Source organism: Panthera tigris, chromosome D2 (assembly GCF_018350195.1).
Source record: "Panthera tigris isolate Pti1 chromosome D2, P.tigris_Pti1_mat1.1, whole genome shotgun sequence".
NCBI lineage: Eukaryota > Metazoa > Chordata > Mammalia > Carnivora > Felidae > Panthera > Panthera tigris.
The window spans coordinates 24,250,876-24,270,459 of record NC_056670.1 but is presented as its reverse complement, the minus strand read 5'-3'; the positions used below and the strand labels follow the sequence as shown (position 1 = coordinate 24,270,459).

General features: G+C 41.3%; 1 protein-coding gene and 1 long non-coding RNA gene across 4 annotated transcripts in view; both read right to left on the bottom strand.

Moving 5' to 3' along the window:
- Positions 1–296: 296 nt before the first annotated feature.
- LOC122231759 lies at positions 297–11,341 on the bottom strand. Its single transcript, XR_006208994.1, has 2 exons — positions 10,681–11,341; positions 297–416 (listed from the first exon to the last, which is right to left on the bottom strand). It is a non-coding gene; the product is annotated as an uncharacterized LOC122231759 (long non-coding RNA).
- A 2,647-nt stretch (positions 11,342–13,988) lies between these two features.
- The window catches only part of NRBF2 (nuclear receptor binding factor 2), a 35,266-nt gene continuing 29,670 nt past the window's right edge, over positions 13,989–19,584 (bottom strand). For all 3 annotated transcript variants that reach the window (XM_007095782.3, XM_007095784.2, XM_007095783.3), the window contains one exon: positions 13,989–15,514. In XM_007095782.3, coding sequence (XP_007095844.1) covers positions 14,804–15,514 — 711 coding nt within the window. In that variant the 3' untranslated portion in view covers positions 13,989–14,803. The remainder of the gene's footprint in view (positions 15,515–19,584) is intronic.

Here is a 19,584-nt window from a genome sequence, read left to right as displayed (position 1 = left end):
CTCATTTGTCCTATGGCACAACTGAAAAAAGGGATACCGGTAACTACTATTTGTTATTTATGAACACATTTTCACTGAAAGAAGAATGCATATGTGAATTTTTAAAGCCATGATTATGCGCGTATGTGATCAGTTTCAAGTAAGTGTGTTTCACCACAGAGCTAGCTGATAAGATAGTTTTGGGGGTGGGAGGAAGACAGGGGACACAGTGGCCTACAGTCAGCCAGTCTAGGTCGAATATGAGTTCTGCTACTTACTGTGTGACCCTGGTAAGTTGCTTTAATTCGGAGTCTTCGTTTTAATAGCTATTACCAGTTGGTTACTCTGAGGCTCACATAGACCTATCCATTTGAATGTTCCTGGAAATACGTCATCCTCCACTGACACCTGCAGGATACTGAACGGGACAGCCTTTTCTTCTCATTTGAAAGCACATAGTTAAAAAGAAAAAAGTAGTAAGTAGCCCAAGTTGTGACCATGCAAGTTGCTTTGTTTATATCTACCATCGTTAATTTTTTTTAATGTTAATTTGTATTTTTGAGAGAGGGTGTGCAAGTGGGGGAAGGACAGAGAGAGAAGACAGATCCAAAGCAGGCTCCAGGCTCTGAGCTATCAGCACAGAACCCAATGCTGGGCTCAAACTCCTGAACCGCAGGATCATGACTGAGCCACCCAGGTGCCCCTATGTGTACCATCTTTTAACTCCCTGTGGGCTATGATGTCACCTACTCCAGGCAATATTCAGCCAGGAGTATGAGGTTACGGGTCACATTAATGTCCCACGTGACACAGGGGTTAATGGGATGGGTGACGACTACTTGGCTAGAAACACTGGGCTGAGGAATCGTTCAAATGATAATGTGAATCTTCTATTTTTTTAAACATGTTTCAGTTCATTTAAATGGTATTTGCTGCTTAACACTTTCAAAAGTCCCATCTGATTTAATTTTGATGTGAAATTAATTTCAAGCCCAAGATATTAATTCTAGAGTAGACTGCCTGCTGCTCCCTAAAGTCTGCCAAGAACCTAAAGTCTTGTGACTTTTTTCCAAAAGGTTTCAAAAGGTTTTGCTGCTTTTGCTGTTGTTTGAGCCACCTTTTAACCGTACTACAACCCCTACAAGAGAGGCTGAAACTAAGGCAGATCAAGCCTGGCAGTGTGGCTTCTTTCAAAACAAACTCATCTGATACAAGTATTCTATCCATGGTCTGAATTCCATGCTAGTGACCTAATTCTTGGTAAGGCAGGGTGGAGAGAGTGGACTATAACGCTCTCATCATTAAAGACGTGACTTTTTGGAATGCTGTGCGTTGTTTTACCGGTCACATCCCTGGTGGAGCGATTCCTCTGCCCATTTAGCTTGTTTCCTTCATCCTTTTGGTTAGCTCAGATGCTTCTCACATATGAAACCATCTGAGCATGTCCGTTTCCTCCAGACAGTGATGGAGTACATAATAAATGTGTAAAATAATCTTCAAAGAGACTATACAGGGAAACTTGTGCTGAATATTTAGATCCCTCCCATTTTACTTTAATTTGGACTTGAATTTGAATTCTTTTTCCTGACTAATGATTTACATGAGTCCAAACCCATTTCCCTTCTGCCCAGCACATTCTGGGATTGGAACACCCATAAAATGTGTCGTTCTTGATGCTTCCCTTTGATAGATGGAATATGGGTTTGGTGATATCTGTGTAAGATTAGTGAGCTTCAGAAGAAAAATGTGCTCTCATACCTTTGTTCTGTGTGTGTACATATACAGTGATGTAAATTTGGCATTTTTTTTTTTTTTTTTTTAACATTTATTGTTGAGAGAGCACAAGCAGGGGAGGGGCAGAGAGAGAGGAAGACACAGAATCTGAAGCAGGCTTCAGTCTCTGAGCTGTCAGCACAGAGCCCGACCCCGCGAAATGCAAGATCATGACCTGAGCCACCCAGGTGCTGCCCCTCCCCTGTTTTTTTTGTTTTGTTTTTTGGGGGTTTGTTTTTGCTTTTGTTTTTTTGTTTGTTTGTTTTTTAGCATCTTCTATTCCTAAATGCCAACCTATCAAAGATCATCTCCCAGATCAGATCAGGAATGCTGGCCATGGAAGAGGGGGAAAAAAAGAAAATTACTTAATTACCATTCTACAGCTATTCAGTATACCGTGCACTATGAATCCTGGGATGTAGCAAATGGCCAAGATTCAGACTCAAGTTATGACATACCTGGTTTCACAGTAATTAACCTTGATAGTGACACCTTCCAACCGAGTAGTATGTAGTTTGGCTCTCACAGAAATCTGGTTCTTTTAATGAAAGCAAAGTTCCTTTCAAACAAAAATGAAATGTTGGCGAGCCCCAGGTCACTGGCTGCACACAAAGTGGGTTCCCTTTCCTGACTGGAGAGATTTTCACAGCTGACTTAAGCTGTTCACTCAGTTGTCTGTAAATGAGCCAACCAGCTGCCCTTAAGCCTGGAGGATTGCCTGCCTTTTCTGTCTTGTCTTACGAAAAAGACCTCAGCCCTGGGGTCAGTGGAGGGGCAAATCAAGAATGGTGTGTTGTATGTGTGGGTCACAGCTGGACTCCCATTTTGAGAGGAGGTACCTTCCCAGGACAAATGAGCCCAACAATGCGCTCCTGTCCCCTGGTCTTTGACCCCAGGTTTGACAGATGATGAAACGATTTGGGGGGCTGGGTCGGTGAACAAACCAAAATGAAGAAGTGCAAAACAAGGTGGAGAGCCAGCATGGTCCTCTGCCAACATAGGATGGTAACTGATTCAGAGGTCCTACCAAGCTAGTAAAGAATACAGGGGCGGCGGCGGGGAGTACAAGATCAATGCTGATGTTTTGTTAGCAAACTTTTTTCCAATCAGTTCCTAAAAACCCCTGCACTATGCTGGTGAAAACCACAGGACTTTTAAAGGAGGAAAAACAAGGATTTGGGCATAACATTGAAAAACTTATCAGTGACACGTTTTAAAAAGTGAGGCAGGAGCACCTGGATGGCTCAGTCAGTTGGGTGTCCGACTTCAGCTCAGGTCATGACCTCATGGTTGGTGAGTTCAAGCCCCGCATTGGGCTCTGTGCTGACAGCTTGGAGCCTGGAGCCCCCCCACCCCACCCCACCCCCCCACACTCGCTCTCGCGCTCTCTCTTGTGTCTCAAAAATAAATATGAAAAAAAATGTTTTTAAAGTGAGGCAGCAGTGTCTTAACATGTTAAATATTTAAGAATAGGTTAACACTGTAAAATAAATGGCACTTTGCCCTAAAGAAGAAAGAGTAGAAATTTGCATTGGAAATGGGCATCGGAAGGGTTGCTGCTTGGTGAGAAATACTGTGCCGTGTTGGAAGAAGGGTTGTGTGGAATTAGAGGGGAAGGTGTAATACCAGGTGTGGATGGATGGAAAGGTGTGGCTCAGCACCAGCATGAAGGTTCAGATGATGAAGTTTTCTGCGTTCACTTAAGTTTTTCTTGCAGGCAAAATTGCCCCTTAAACATAAAGTTCACATCGTGCTCAAATTGTTCCCTATAAATTTATGTTGGGACAGATTTGCAAGCAGCAGACAGGGAAGAGTATGGAGCCTGAATAAAGGCTCGAGTTCACCCAAAGCAGGTACTATGCCATTCTAACTTTTAAACTAAATATTTCTAGCAGTGTTGTAAACCCACAGATTCACCACTACATAACCACAAAAAGACAATGAAAAATAGCATTTAAAAATAGCCAAAGATGGGGGCACTTGGCTGGCTCAGTTGTTAGAACATGCAACTCTTAATCTCAGTGTCTTGAGTTTGAGCCCCACGTGGGGTTTTAGAGATTACTTTTATTTTTTTTAATTTTAGAGAGAGCATACGTGAGCAGGGGAGAGGGACAAATGGGGAGAGAGAATCAAGCAGGTTCTGCACCCAGCACGGCAGCACAGAGGCCAACGCAGGTTTCAATCCCCTGGGATCGTGACCTCATCCAAAATCAAGAGTCGGATGCTCAACTGACTGAGCCACCCAGGCACTTCTAAAAAAAATGTTTAAAATAAATAATAGATTAAAAACAAATAGTCAAAGTCCAAGTCTCTCTGTCTTGAATTGTGAGCCTGTTCATTCTGTCACCAGTCTTCCAATAATATGAGCCTCTCTTCAAAAATTCAACAAATACCTCAAGTATTCTATACAACTTTTTTTTAAAAATTGTGAAATTCTAACTTCACTATAGTTAACATAGCGTTCTGTTTCAGGCGTACAGTAGAGTGATCCGACAGTTCTATAATTCAGTTCTCATCACAATAAGTTTCACCCTCACCTGTTTCACCCATCCTCCCACCCACCTCCCCTCTGGTAACTGTCACTTTTCTATAGTCAAGAGTCTTTTTTGGTTTGTCTCTTTTTTCTTTGTTGATTAATTCCACATGAGTGAAATCATGCTATTTTTCTTTGACTTACTTTACTTAGATTTATACTCCCTTGATTCATCTGTGTAGTCGCAAATGGCAAGATTTCATTCCTTTTTATGGCTGAGTAATAGTCCATTGTATACATACACCACATCTTTATCCATCATCTATCCATGCAACTTGGGCTGCTTCTGTAATTTGGCTATTGTAAATAATGCTGCAGTAAACATAGGGGCACATATATCTTTTCAAATTAGTGTTTTTGTACTTTGGAGGTAAATACCCAGTAGTGGAATTACTGGATCATATGGTAGTTCTATTTTTAATATTTTGAGGAACCTCCATACTGTTTTCCACAGTGGCCATATTAGTTTGCATTCCTACCAACAGTGCAAGAGGGTTCCTTTCTCTCCACATCCTTGCCAACTCTTGTTGTTTCTTGTGTTTTTTATTTTAGCCATTCTTTGCAATATGATGGGAGGTGATATCTGACTGTGGTTTTGATTTGCTTTTCCCTGACGATGAATGATGTTGAGCATCTTTTCATGTGTCTGTTGTCCATCTTATGTTTTCGTTAGAGAAATGTCCGTTCAGGTCTTCTGCTCATTTTGTAATTGGATTATTTGCTTTTCTCATGTTGGGTTGTGTAAATTCTTTATATATTTTGGATACTAACCCTTTATTGAATATGTCATTTACAATGTCTTTTCCCATTCAGTTAGCCTAGTTTTGTTAGTTGTTTCCTATACTGTGCAGAAGATTTTTATTTTGTTGTAGTCCCAATAGTTTGTTTGCTTTTGTTTCCCTTGCCTCAGGAGATCTATCTAGAAAAATGTGGTTATGGTTATAGGGGCACCTGGGTGGCTCAGTCGGTTGTGCATCTGACTTCGGCTCAGGTCATGATCTCACAGTTTGTGGGTTCGAGCCCCACATCAGGCTCTGTGCTGACCACTTGCTCAGAGCCTGGAGCCTGCTTCGGATTCTGTGTCTCTTTCTCTCTCTGCCCCTCTCCTTCTCTCTCTGCCCCTCCCCCACTCACACTTTGTCTCACTCTGTTTCTCAAAAATAAATAAATGTAAAAAAAATTTTTTTTTTAAGAAAAATGTGGTTACAGCCAGTGTCAGAGACATTACTGTCTGTGTTCTCTTCTAAGATTTTTATGGTTTCAGGTGTCACATTTAGGTCCTTAGTCCATTTTGAGTTTATTTTGTGTATGGTGTAGGAAAGTTTCATTCTTTTGCATCGAGCTGTCCAGTTTTCCCAACACCATTTGCTGAGGAGACTTTTTCTCGTTGCATATTTTTGCCTCCTTTGTCAAAGATTAATTGACCATTTAATCCTGAGTTTATTTTTGGGCTCTCTGTTCTGTCCCATTGATCTATGTGTCTATTGTGCCAGTACCATACTGATTACTACAGCTTTGTAGTATTTCTTGAAATCTGGATTGTGATACCTTCAGCTTTGTTCTTCTTTTTCAAGATTGCTTTGGCTCTTCGGGGTCTTTCGTGGTTCCCTGTAAGTTGTAGGATTTTTTGTTCTAGTTCTATGGAAAATGCTGTTGGTATTTTGATAAGGATTGCATTAAGTCTGTAGGTTACTTTGAGTAGTATGGACATTTTAACAATATTTGTTTTTCCAGTCCATGAGCATGGAATATCTTTCCATTTGTTTGAATCATCTTCAGTGTCTTTCATTAGGGTCTTATAGTTTTCACAGTACAGGTCTTTGACGTTTTTGGTTAAGCATATTCTAGGTATTATTATTTTTGGTGATATTGTAAATGGGATTATTAATTTGTCTTTCTGCTACTTCATTATTAGGGTATAGAAATTTCTGTATATTGATTTTTGTATCTTGTGACCTTATTGAATTCATTTATTAGGTTCTGGTACCTTTTTTGTTAGAGTTTTTAGGGTGTTCTATATGTAATATCATGTCATCTGCAAATAGTGAAACTTTTATTTCTTCCTTACCAATTTAGATGCATTTTATTCCTTTGTCTTGTCTGGTTACTGTGGCTAGGATTTCCAGTTCTATGATGAATAAAAGTTTAATGAGAGTGGACATCCTTGTCTTGTTCCAGACCTTAGGGGAAAAGCTCTCAGGTTTTCACCATTAAGGATGATGTTAGCTGTCGGTTTTTCATATATGGCCTTTATTATGTTGAGGTATGTTCCCTCTAAACCTACTTTGTTGAGGATTTTCATCATGAGTGGATGTTGTTCTCTGTCAAATACTTTTTCTGCATCAATTGAAATGGTTATATGTTTCATCCTTTCTCTTGTTGATGTTATTTACCACATTGATTTGTGAATATTTAACCACCCTTGCATCCTGGGAACAAATTCCACTTGATCATGGTGAGTGATTTTTTTTAATGTATTGTTGAATTTGGGTTGCTAAATTTTGTTGAGGACTTTAGCATCTGTGTTCATGAGAGAGACTGGCCTGTAGTTCTCTTTTTGTAGTGTTTTTATAGTATCAGGGTAATGTGGGCCTTATAAAATGAATTTGGAAGATTTCATTTTTCCTCTTCTATTTTTTGGAATAGTTTGAGAAGAATACATATTCACTCTTCATTAAATATTTGGTAGAATTCACCTGTAAAGCCATCTGATTCAATTTCATTGTTGGTAATTGGTCTGTTCACTTTCTTCCTGATTCAGTTTTGGGAAGTTATGTTATTTCTAGACATTTACCCATTTCTTCTAGGTTGTCCAATTTGTTGGCATATAATTTTTTGTACTCTTTTATAATCCTTTGTATTTCTGTAGTGTTATTTCTCCTCTTTCTTTTTTTCCCCAAGTGTTTATTTATTTTGAGAGAGAGCGTGCAAACAGGGGAGGGGCAAAGAGAAAGGGGGAGAGAGAGAATCCTAAGCAAGCTCTGTGCTGTCAGCACAGAGCCTGACATGGGGCTCAATCTCCAGATGGTGATATCTTGAGTCAAGCCCAAATCAAGAGTCACATGCTCAACCAACTGAACCACCTAGGTGCCCCTCTCCTCTTTCATTTCTGATTTTGAGTCTCTCCTCTCTCTCTCCTCTCTTTCTCTCTCTTTAGTGGTCTGGCTAAAGTTTTATCAATTTTGTTGATCTTTTGAAAGAACCAGATCCTGATTTTTTTGATCTTTTTGGATTTTGTTTTTGTTTTTTTTAGTTTCTATTTTGCTTATTCCTGCTCTCATCTTTATTATTTCCTTCCTGCTTTTGGGTTTTGTTCTTTTTCTAGCTCCTTTAGATGTAAGATTGGGTTGAGATTTTTCTTCTTGAGGCAGATCTGTATTTCTATAAACTTCCCACTTAGAACCACTTTTGCTACATCCCAAAGATGTTGGACTGCTGTATTTTGGTTTCTATTTTGTCTCCGTGTATTTTTTAATTTCCTCTTTGATTTCTTGGTTGACCCATTCATTGCTTAGTAGCATGTTATTTAACCTCTATGTATCTGTGTTCTCTCCAGAATTTTTCTTGTGGTTGATTTTTAGTTTCATAGTGTTATGGTTGGAAAAGATGCATGGTATGACTCTGATCTTTTTGAGTTTGTTGAGACTTGTTTTGTGGTCTAATAGGTGATGAGACTTCCATATGCATTTGAAAAGAATGTGTATTCTGTTTTAGGATGGAATATTCTGAATGTATCTGTCAGATCCATCTGGTCCAATGTGTCATTCAAAGCCACTATGTCCCTGTTGGTTTTCTGTTTGGATGATCTATCCATTGATGTAAGTGGGGTTTATTAAACTCCCTTACTATTAATGTGTTATTATCAATTACCTCCTTTATTTTTATTATCTGCTTCATATGCTTGGCTGCCCTCATGTTAGGTGCATAAATATTTACTATTATATCTTCTTGTTGGATTGTTTCACTTATGTCCGTCTTTGTCTCTTCTTATAGTCTTTGTTTTAAAGTCTATTTTGTCTGATATAAGAATTGCTCCGTTGGCTTTTTTCTTCACTTCCATTGGCATAATAAATGCTTTTCCATCCCTTCACTTTCAATCTGCATGTGCCTTAAGTCTGAAATGAGTCTCTCATAGGCAACATATAAATAGATCTTGTTTTTTATCCATTCCATCACGCTGTCTTTTGATTGGAGCATTTAGTGCGTCTACATTCAAAGTAATTTTTGATAGGCATGAACTTATTGCCATTTTGTTACTTGTTTCATGGTTTTTATAGTTCTTCTCTGTTCCTTTCTTCTCTTGATCTGTTCTAAGTGTGCTGGCCTTTAGTGATACGCTTGGATTCCTTTCTTTTTATTTTTTGTATATCTGTTACTCGTTTTTAATTTGTGGCTTCCATTAGGTTCATATGTAACATCTTATGCATATAGCAGTCCATATTAAGCTGACAGTCACCTAAGTTTGAACCCATTCTTTACTCATACCACCCTCATGTTTCAAATGTTTGCTGTCATACTTTACATCCTTTTATTTTGTGAATCCCTTAACTGATTTTTATAGATAAAATTTTACTGCTTTTATGCTACTTCCTCCTACCTATCGTCTTTCCTTTCTACCCAAAGAGTCCCCATTAACATTTCTTGTAGGGCTGGTTTAGTGGTCATTAATTCCTTTAACTTTTGTTAGTCTGGGAATCTCTATCCCTCCTTCCATTCTGAATGATGGCCTTGCTGGATAGAGAATTCTTGGCTGCATTTTTTTTCTTTCAACATTTTGAATACATCATGCCACTCCCTCCTGGCCTGAAAAGTTTGTTGAAAAATCAGATAACCTTATGGGCTTGTAACTGTTTTCTTTTGCTGCTTTTAAAGTTCTCCCCTTATCACTACTTTTTACTATTTTAATTACTATGTGTCTCAGTGTGGAGCTCCTTAGGTTGACAAGTGTGCTTAAAATCCTCCCATTCTGCTGTCTTCCCCAGAAGTGTCCATCAACTCTAAAGAATGGAACAAAGGTCCTTCTGGAATTTACATTACCCAAAAGTGTTGGTTTATTTTTTATTTTAGAGAGTATGTATACACCTGCACAAGTGAACGGGGGAGGGGCAGGGAGAGGGAGAGGGAGAATCTCAAGCAGGCTCTTCACCATCAGCACAGAGCCTGACATGGGGCTCAAATTTATGAAACAGGAGATCATGACCTGAGCCAAAATCAACAGATGCTTAACCAAGCTACCCAGGCAGCCCTCAAAGTGTTGGCTTTTTAAATAAATGAAAACTACCTAAAGATGAAAATGGGTCTATGACCCTTGTCCCACTCAATTTCTTGCTGCATCCATATTTAGTTTTAACCCTGAAACTAAAGGGTTTGGGGGCAGAGGTTAACATCTGTTTCAAATAGGCCCCTCCCTGTGAGCAGCTATTTTCTCATAAGAACAGGGTATTCATCTGATCTAAAGCCAACAAAAGGGGCACCTGGGTGACTCAGTCGGTTAAGCATCCGACTTCAGCTAGGTTATGATCTCACAGTTTGTGAGTTCACGCCCCACATCGGGCTCTGTGCTGACAGCTCTGAGCCTGGAGCCTGCTTTGGATTCTGTGTCTCTCTCTGCCCCTCCTCTGCTCACACACTCTCTTTCAAAAATGAATAAACATTAAAAAAAATTTTTGTAAGCCAACAAAAGATGTACGGTGGCAACAGAGAGGCTCTGGGTCTTCATAATAACCCTCAGCAGCAAAATTTTTCTTTGGGGAACCAACTTCAAGGGAGCATAGAGCTAAAAGTCTGGTTCCTCAAACCAAGAACCCCTTTTTCAGACTACAACCTTTCTTTCTAGAAAGTATCCTTTGCCTTTGGGAACCCCTTCTGAGACTTTAGTACTTCAATCCTACTATGCTCCCTAATCATCTAACCTGTCTTACATCTTTTGTACATCTTGGACTGTTGATACTAAAGACATTCTCACTTGGGGGCACCTGAGTGGCTGTTGGTTAAGCATCTGACTTTGGCTCAGGTCACGATCTCACAGTTCATGAGTTGAAGCCCTGCATCGGGCTCTCTGCTGTCAGCACAGAGCCCCCTTCAGATCCTCTGTCCCCCTCTCTCTCTCTGCCCCTCCCCTGCTTTCTCCCTCTCAAAAATAAACATTAATGGGAAAAAAAACCTATATTTTCATTTGTATCCTTGATTCCTTCACTTTTTGTCCTTATGTCACACCAAGAACCCAACCCTCTTTTCCCAATTTAACATCTACAACGGAGAAGCAAGCTAAGAACCACAAAAATTGAGCCAGGCTTCTCTGAGATCCTTTTGGCTCCTGAGCAATCCTAATCTTGGGAGCATATTCCAAATATTTTCCACTCCTCAAGACCAGGACCTGATCCCAGCCCCCTCACCATTAGGAAATGAGCAATCTGTGTGAGCCTCCACCAGATTTCCTCACGTGTCTTGCCAGGATTTGACTGTGACCAAGCTTACAGTTCCTCTTTCCCATTTCGGACTCCATACTGTTCATGCTGTTCCCTACGGAGGAAGCCATTTCCCCATCCTCTGGTCACGTTCCATCTTCCATGAAGGCTGCACCAGCTACCTTACAGGTTTAGTGGCAGAAGAGGGTGTTTGTTAAATATCTGATTTAAATTGAGGCTTTCTTTCCCTTTTTGCCTATGCATATCTACAAACGACTTGAATAAGAGAATACTATTAGAAGAGTATTTAAATATGAGGTATTTACTAGTGACCAGTTAAGGAGTTCCTAACTGCAGCCCACACTGCCCTTTTGACCCAACAAGAACCAGAAAAGTTCCTCACCGTCCCCTAGATGGCACTGCTTGCTCAGCAGTGACTTTTCAAGGACACTATTCCAACTGTGGCAAAATAGGCGAATCTTGAAGAGGCTCTCCTTTTTCAAACTATACCATTTGCTCCCGCAGAGGTCTCCAATTCAGCTATGCTGGGATTATGACAAAATATAGTAATGATCACTTTTGATGTTTACATTTATAGTCTACTGGTCTAGAATGATCCAACAATAGCTACTGTTGTTACAGTTCATGAAAGCCTGGACTCTTCACGTATATTATAAACATCCTATGGCCAACTGCCTCACACTTGTATTCTTCACCATCTAAAACAACACTTTAATCACAACCCTGCACGAATGAAAAGGGACACCACAGGAAATGGAGACAGGCTTTTCACAATGGAGTGTAAGGACCAACAACCTTCAGCAGGTGGTCCCCAACTTGTCCTTGGGAAGTACCTGAAGAGGAATGGGAACGTCCGGGTCACTCGCCACAGTAGGAGAACTCATCCCCCTGTGGCCCCGTAACAACAGCCCAGGACTGTCAAACCACTTCACTCTTGGCTCGTCTCCAAGCTGGTAGAAAACTGCAGGTAGGTCATGACCTTCTGGACCTCAATTTGTTTCATTATGAGGTAATAGGTCTTAAAGGCTTTAAAAATTGACATCCAAAATACATGAAATAGTACCTACAAAGGGTTAAAAGCAGATAATGTACTTAACATTTTGAATGGATTTAGAGACAAAATATTTTCATTTCAATAACCTTGATAAAACATGAGGGATAAACAATGGCTTTGAAGAAACGATCTTGGAAATAGTTTCTTGTTCTCTTTTCTCTTACGCATGGTTTCCAGGAACTAGAGGTTACCTGTGGTTACCATGGCAGGACAGCTAAGACTTACCACGTACCACTTAATTTCTGAAAGAAATGTTTATCATTCTGCAAAAGCCAAACCTGAGCACCTTCCGGGCCTTCTAACATCCAGCTAGCCATCTGGGTTCAATAGTGAGAGGCCACCAACTAAGTAAGTTAGTACAGGAGCCCACTCAGCTTCCCGTACAAGTGTAATGCATTGCCATTTAGTGGAAACAGGCTATTCCTAAATCCCATGCGGTGCCTTAAGCCAAACAGAAGACACAAGAACACCTGGAAACCCCAGAGGAGATGGCCATGTGTTTTTATTTAATTAGTCAGTGGAAGACACCGCTAGGATGCCCCAGAGGTGCCAAGTTGTGTTGGTCAAAAGACAACAGATGTTAAGATTCAAACACAAAATTTAACCAGATTGAAGAGTAAATTAACTGGTGTAGGAGCTTCAGAACAAGTGAAGAAGTCCATTAAGCATGTACTTTTCGGAGATGGTCAGAATGGGGTTCTGATAAGCATGGGCCACACTGCTGATGGAGAAAGAGGGAAGGGAGCAAGGGAGACACTGCTGGTGGAAAAGGAGCAGGGCTTACAAAGGGCTCCTGTCAAAATACAACCAGGCTCATTTTATTTATTTTGAGAGCGCACAAGCAGGGGCGGCACAGAGAGAGATGCGGGGGGGGGGGGGGGGGGGGGGGGGAAGGGAGAGAGAATCCCAAGCAGGCTCTGCATTGCCAGTGCAGAGCCCAACGTGGGGTTCAAACTCACTAGCCACAAGATCATGACCTGAGCCAAAAGCAAGAATCCGACACTTACCTGACTGAGCCAAAGAGGTGCCCTACCAACCTCATTTTTCAGAGACAAATATCAAGACTCATAAGTTTATCTGAGGCACAAACTTTTAAATCTGAAGTTTGATAAATCAGAGTCTGGGATATTCCAACACTGAGATGGACAAACTGACATAACATTTTATTGTATTTTGAGAGAGGACGCAAGTGAGCAAAGGGCAGAGGGGGGGGGGGGGGGAGAGAGAATCCGACGAGGGACAGAGAGGGAGAGAGAGAGAGAAGTGGGGCTCACCCGATGTGGGTGATAAAACCACGGTTTATGGGATCATGACCTGAGCCAAAGTCAGATGCCTAAGCGACAGCCACCCAGGCGCCCCCAAACTGACATAACTTTTAACAGAGAATAGAAGTCTTACTCGTAAGAAGCTAGCTTATTTTTGGTTTCATCTGCAAGATGAGACCTGAACAAATGGGGCCTTGGCACAGTCACCTGGACTCCTCCTACTTCTGCTAGTTTCATCACCCCATGTGTGAGCCCCATCCCACCCTCAACCCAGCAGTCCCTGACCCAGTCTCTAAGGCAGTGTGGCGCGCTGGTCCATCTGTCTGTCCCTCCCACAATCGCACACAATAAGCCAAGTCCATGCTTTAAACACCCCCGTGGTCTGTACCCAGACGTTTCACTTTCACCCCACCCCCACTCCTACTGCAGCGGTGGGACCGCGCCCGCGTGGTGCTCCCCAACCACCGTGCCCTGGCTGGTGGCAGGGACCCCGGGGATAGCCGCCTGCAACTGAGCACCGTCCAGGCGGCCAGGCACACATTTAAACCTCAGGACCTTCCTTATGCTCTTTCACCTCAGTTGTCGGGGAAACAGACTGCAACAACGGAGAACAACTTTAACATACCAGAGTCGTTTGTCATTGGCTGAATCTCTTCAAATTCATCTTCAGGATTTACAACAGAGAAGCCATACAAAACGTGCCTTTAAACTACCAACACATTTGGGGCGACTGGGCAGTTCAGTCGGTTGAGCGTCTGGCTCCGGCTCAGGTCATGATCTCACAGTTCGTGGGTTCGAGCCCCACGTTGGGCTCTGTGCTGACAGCTCAGAGCCTGGAGCCTGCTTCGGATTCCGAGTCTCCCTCTCTCTGCCCCTTCCCCGCTCATGCTCTGTCTCTGTCTCTCGAAAATGAATAAACATTAAAAAAAAAATTTTAAACTACCAACACATTCAACAAAGGTATAAAACACAATTACTTTATTGATCTCTTACAATCAAACACTGTCAACTACCATTACTTCCACTCATGCATCAGTAAAGGATATTTCCTTAGTATTTTCAAATGATACATTTAAACGATAAACAAAAAAGTTAGAACTTAAAATGCACCCTGATTAATTATGTAAACCGGTAATTTTTTTTTTAAAAAGCATAACTAACAATTTGGTTCCTTTCTTCATAAAATGGAAATTTAAATATTTCTCCTGATAGTCTTGAGGTTCTCATTATGTCGTGAGTAGTGCAAAGTGTGGCACAGTTTCATCAAGAAAGGTGTGTCTCACACGCCTTATTCAACAAACGAAATGTGCATAACAAAATGCATACAGTCAATGCATGATAGAAAGCATGTTTCAAACACAAGGTGGCCCCTCGGGCCACCATATTATTTAGGTTTTTGCATTATCATTTATGGCATTATAGATTAATTATACATAACATACTTTTATACATTTTAACCCTGAAGATAAGAAAAATAACTGTTGCTTGAAAAAGTTATTCCAGGTAGCCATTTGGTTTGTATCAGGAGAAAGTGAACCTCCGAGAGTCTAGTGTCTGCCAAGTCTGGAATCAGCTGGAGTCAGTCAATCGGACATGACAAACTTCACAGTGACTGTTTCCCAAGTCCCGGCGACGCTTCTTCCCGCAGTGCGCCAGACGACGAAGCATCTCTGGAATCACCCTTGCGTGTGGTTTTCCCTTTTTTTTTTCTGGATCAACTACTATTCTATTATTTTGTCCTTTCTTCTCAGCTCCTTTATGGCCTTTCATTTTAATTATTCATAAATCCTTTCAGAATATCCTCAGAGAGCTCCATAAGGGGAAGTTCTGGAGACGGAAAATCCAAGGGAGGAAGGTTGGGTATGGGGATATCCTTGGCTTTGCCGGTATTCGCTGAAAACTTCTGCCAGGTGGGAGAGGCTGTGGCAGTTTCCGAATGTGGTGGCAAGCTCCACAACTCTGACTTTTCTACAAAATCGGCATCCACATCCAGCTCCTTTTCTCCTGGGCCTTTTAGAAGTCTGGCCTTTTCAGCCTTTAGTTGTTTGTTTTCTTTCCTTAACCTTTCGTTCTCAGCCACGAGGAATTCGACGTGCCTCTCCAAATCTGCGATCTTGGTAGCCTGCTCCTCTATGATTGTCTTGTCATCCTTGGGGGCTTTGCTTCCAATGCACGGCTCTGCCGGCTCCCTCTTCTGCTGAAGTAAAAACAGCAGTGTGTCTGGATCCCTGTCAAAGACCCCCTGGATTTCAGGCAGATGTTTCTCCGTGGAAGGGCTGTATTTCTCAGAGAGAAGGGGGCTCTGGCCCTCTGCATCCTCAGAAGGGGGTTTGTGCGGGGCCTGGAGCTGGGCGGCCGCATCCTTGTCTGTGCTCTGCTGGGCTTTCAGTCTCTCTTCCCGCTTGGCCCTTTTCCACCTCTCCTGGATGAGGAGGAGCTGTTTCATGTGGCTGTCCCTTTGCAATTCCAGTGACAGATGAGCCTATCACACAGAAGGAAAGGTGTCATTTAACATTTAAGTCTCTTTAGTAATCTCCAATGAATATAATCCCAAGATCCTCCTTTCTAAATAACTTTATAACACTTAAAATTTACATACTATGTTTGCAATTCAGTAGAACCCCTGATTTTGTTAAAGACAACTGGGTCTTTAAAGACAACAGTCATGGCCCCACCACAAAAAGAGGGTGCGTGCGGGCCACACAGGCGACTAGGGAGGTCTGCGCTTCTGAGCCCGACATCTCCCATGTGAGGCCACTCCTCCAAGACCAAGATGTAGCTGAACTCCCTAATACATAAAGAGAATCAGCCAAAATAAGAAGACCAAGGCACACATTCTAAATGAAAGAACAAAAGACAAATCCTTAGAAAAACAACTCAATGAAACAAAGATAAGCAATCTACCCCATAAACAGTTCAAAGTAAATAAAGATGCTCACCAAACTTGGGAGAAGAATCAACATAAAACTTCAACAGAGAGACAAAAAATATCTCCATAATATAAGAAATTATCAATCAGAACAGAAGAATACAATAAAAGAAATGAAAATACATTATACAGAACAGAGTAGATGATACAGAAGAACAGATCAGCAATCTTCAGGACAGGGTAGCAGAAATCACCCAAAGTAAACACCAAAAGAAAAAAATTGGGGGATGAGGATAGTTATTTAAGGAAAATATCAAGACTAAGAAAATTCACATGAAGAAATAACAGCTGAAAACTTCCCTAACATGGGGAAGAAAACACACATCAGGTCCAGGAATCAAATAGAGCCCCAAACAAAATTAACCCAAAGAGATCCATACCAAGACACATTATAATTGTCAAAAATTAAAGACAATCTTAAAAGCAGCAAGAGAAAAACAACTAGTTATGTATACGGGGATCCCCAAAAGATTAACAGTTGTTTATATATATATATGTTTATATATATATTTGGAAACAGCAAGATTCTATTCTGGGAAAATGAATTTTTGGTATTCTCCTTCCTCATCTTTGTAACAACATCTAATTTTTAGGGCTGTTCTCTGGATATCATTTCTTTCTTTCTAAATTTATTCTGAAAGAGAGATTGCAAGTGGGGGAGGGGCAGAAGAGACAGGGAGGGAGAGAGTCCCAAGCAGGCCCCCACATTGTCAGTGCAAAGTCCATTGTGGGGCTAGAACTCACACACGAGATCATGACCTGAGTCGAAATCCAGAGTTGGATGTTTAACAGACAGGGTCACCCAGGCACCCCATGAATGTCATTTCTGTAGAGATCTGTGCACTCTGGTTTCGACGAAACTTATATAACCTCAAGTATAAAATAACATATTGGGTTTTGTTATTAATTATATAAATCAGTAATTTTATTTTCACCATCAAAAGGATCATGTTCTGTCAACAGCAGTATAAAATATGCTATCTGTCTGGCCAACAAAAACATGAAGCCCCCATACGAACTGGGTGGCAAGGGAAAAGTACAACATGGGAAACAGCAATTTCAGAAACAAAAACACTTTTCCAACATACACACGTTCCAAAAAAAGGCCTCTGTAAAGTGTACAAATGGTAGAAGAAAATGTAACAAGTGGAGAGCCTGGGTGGTTCAGTCGGTTAAGTGTCCGACTTCGGCTCAGGTCATGATCTCACCTTTCCCAAGTTCAAGCCCTGCATCGGGCTCTGTGCTGACAGCTCAGATTCTGTGAGATTCCCTCTCTCTCTGCCCCTCCCCCTGCTCGCACTCTGTCTCGAAAGAAGAAGAAGAAGAAGAAGAAGAAGAAGAAGAAGAAGAAGAAGAAGAAAAAGAAAAAAGAGAAAGGGAAGGGAGGGAAAGAGAAAGGAAGGAAGGAAGGGAGGGAGGGAGGGAGGGAGGGAGGAAGAAAAGCAAGAAAAAATACAACAAGTACCACACACTGGTAAAGAACTGAACATATCTGCTGTTCTTTGGCAACTAAGCCAAGTGCAACGGCTAGAAGGAAGCAATCACTGACAGGTTTTCACAATCTCATATTTAATTCTCCACTTTCCTGAGCAGCAGCACAGCCTGGAGAAGTGTCACTGAAGACAGAGACAGAAAAACACTGCAGGAGTTGACCACAAATCACATGGTACACACTTTAGGGAACTGCAAGAATCCTGTATAAAACTGTGTGTTTCTGACCACCACAATGAAGATATCACAAACGTGGAATGATTCATTTTTTCCGAAGGTCTTAGGTCTTCTAACATCATGACCGTGCTGCACACTAAACAATACCAGAGTCGTAACAAATACCAACTATGCCAATTACAGAATTTGGAAGGAAATGGAGAACGTGTTCTATTTTTCAGGTGCTCTGTTTCAGACCAATTAAAGCCCCCGGTCACTGACACTGTCTTTCTTAAAAGCGTGAAGGGCTCTGGCCTTTTAAGATTAATGCTTCTGGCTGGTGCCTGTGTCTGTGTGAAGCAAGCCTCCAAGCTCCTGGATTCAGGGCTCCTGGTGACCCAGCGCCAGCGGTAGGAGCTCCTGGCAGGGAGAAGAGGGAAAGGGGTGGCTCTCTCCCAACCCTCCCACAGCAAGCAGGGTAGGATGCCTGCGACCCCTGTGCAGCTGTGACCAGGCACCAGTGCTGGGGGCACACGCAGTCCACTGCATTCCTTGATTAGAAGACCCAGGATACTAAAGATGCCAACTCTCCCCAAATCGATACACAGGCTTAATGCAATTCCAGCTACATCACAGAAAGATGCCAGTTACAGAAGGGGGGAAGGCTAGGCCTCTGGTGATAGTGTTACAGGAGGTGAATCCTCTGCCAACTATTGGCTGGTTTCTAAGCAAAAAGTCTGTAGGCCAAGAATGGCACAAAATATTCAAAGTGCTGAAAGGAAAAAACTTACAACCAAACATACCTAGCAAGCTTACCACTCAGAATTGAAGGAGAGATCAAAGAGTTTCCCAGACAAACTAAAGCTAAAGGAGTTCATCACCGCTAAACCAGCTCTACAAGAAGCATTAAAGGGAATTCTTTAAGCAGAAAATAAAAGGCCAAAAGTAGAAACAAGAAAATACCTGAAAGAAAAATCTCTCATTAGTAAGGCAAAACATACAGAAAAGGAAGTAGATCGACCAGGACAAAGCTGGTATGAGGGTCAAAAGACATAAGTACTAAAATCAACAAAATCTCCAATAATTAGTTAAGGGTCTCATTAAATAAAAAGGCATAAAACAGATGTCAAAAACATAAAACGTGTGGGTGTGCGCACACGAAGGTGATAAGGTGACTAAAGATGTAGTGCCTGTAGAATGCATGCCTACTTAAATGACCAACTTAAAACAGACTGCAATATATGCATGTTATTATATATAAATCTCATGGCGACCACAAACCAAACCCTTACCACACACGTAGGAGCCCAAACATAACACTAAAGAAAATAATCAAATACAAGGGAAGAGAGTAATAGAAAAAAAAGGAACAGGAACTACAAAGACAAGAAAACAATTTTTAAAATGGCAATAAATACATACCTATCGATAATTACTTTAAATGTAAAGACTCCAATCAAAATGCTCCAATCAAAACAGGTAGGGTGGCTGAATAGATTAAAAAAAAAAAAAAAAGGGCCTATGTAAATATTCCCTACAAGAGACTCACTTCCAATCTAAAGACACATACAGACTAAAAGTGGAGTAATGGTTGGGAATGCAAGCTGGTGCAGCCACTCTGGAAAACAGTATGGAGGTTCCTCAAAAAACTAAAAATAGAACTACCCTAGGACCCAGCAATTGCACTACTAGGCATTTATCCATGGGATACAGGTGTGCTGTTTCGAAGGGACACATGCACCCCCATGTTTATAGCAGCACTATCAACAATAGCCAAAGTATGGAAAGAGCCCAAATGTCCATCTATGGATGAATGGATAAAGAAGATGTGGTGTATATATGTACAATGGAGTATTATTCGGCAATCAAAAAGAATGAAATCTTGCCATTTGCAACTACGTGGATGGAACTGGAGGGTATTATGCTAAGTGAAATTAGTCAGTCAGAGAAAGACAAAAATCATATGACTTCACTCA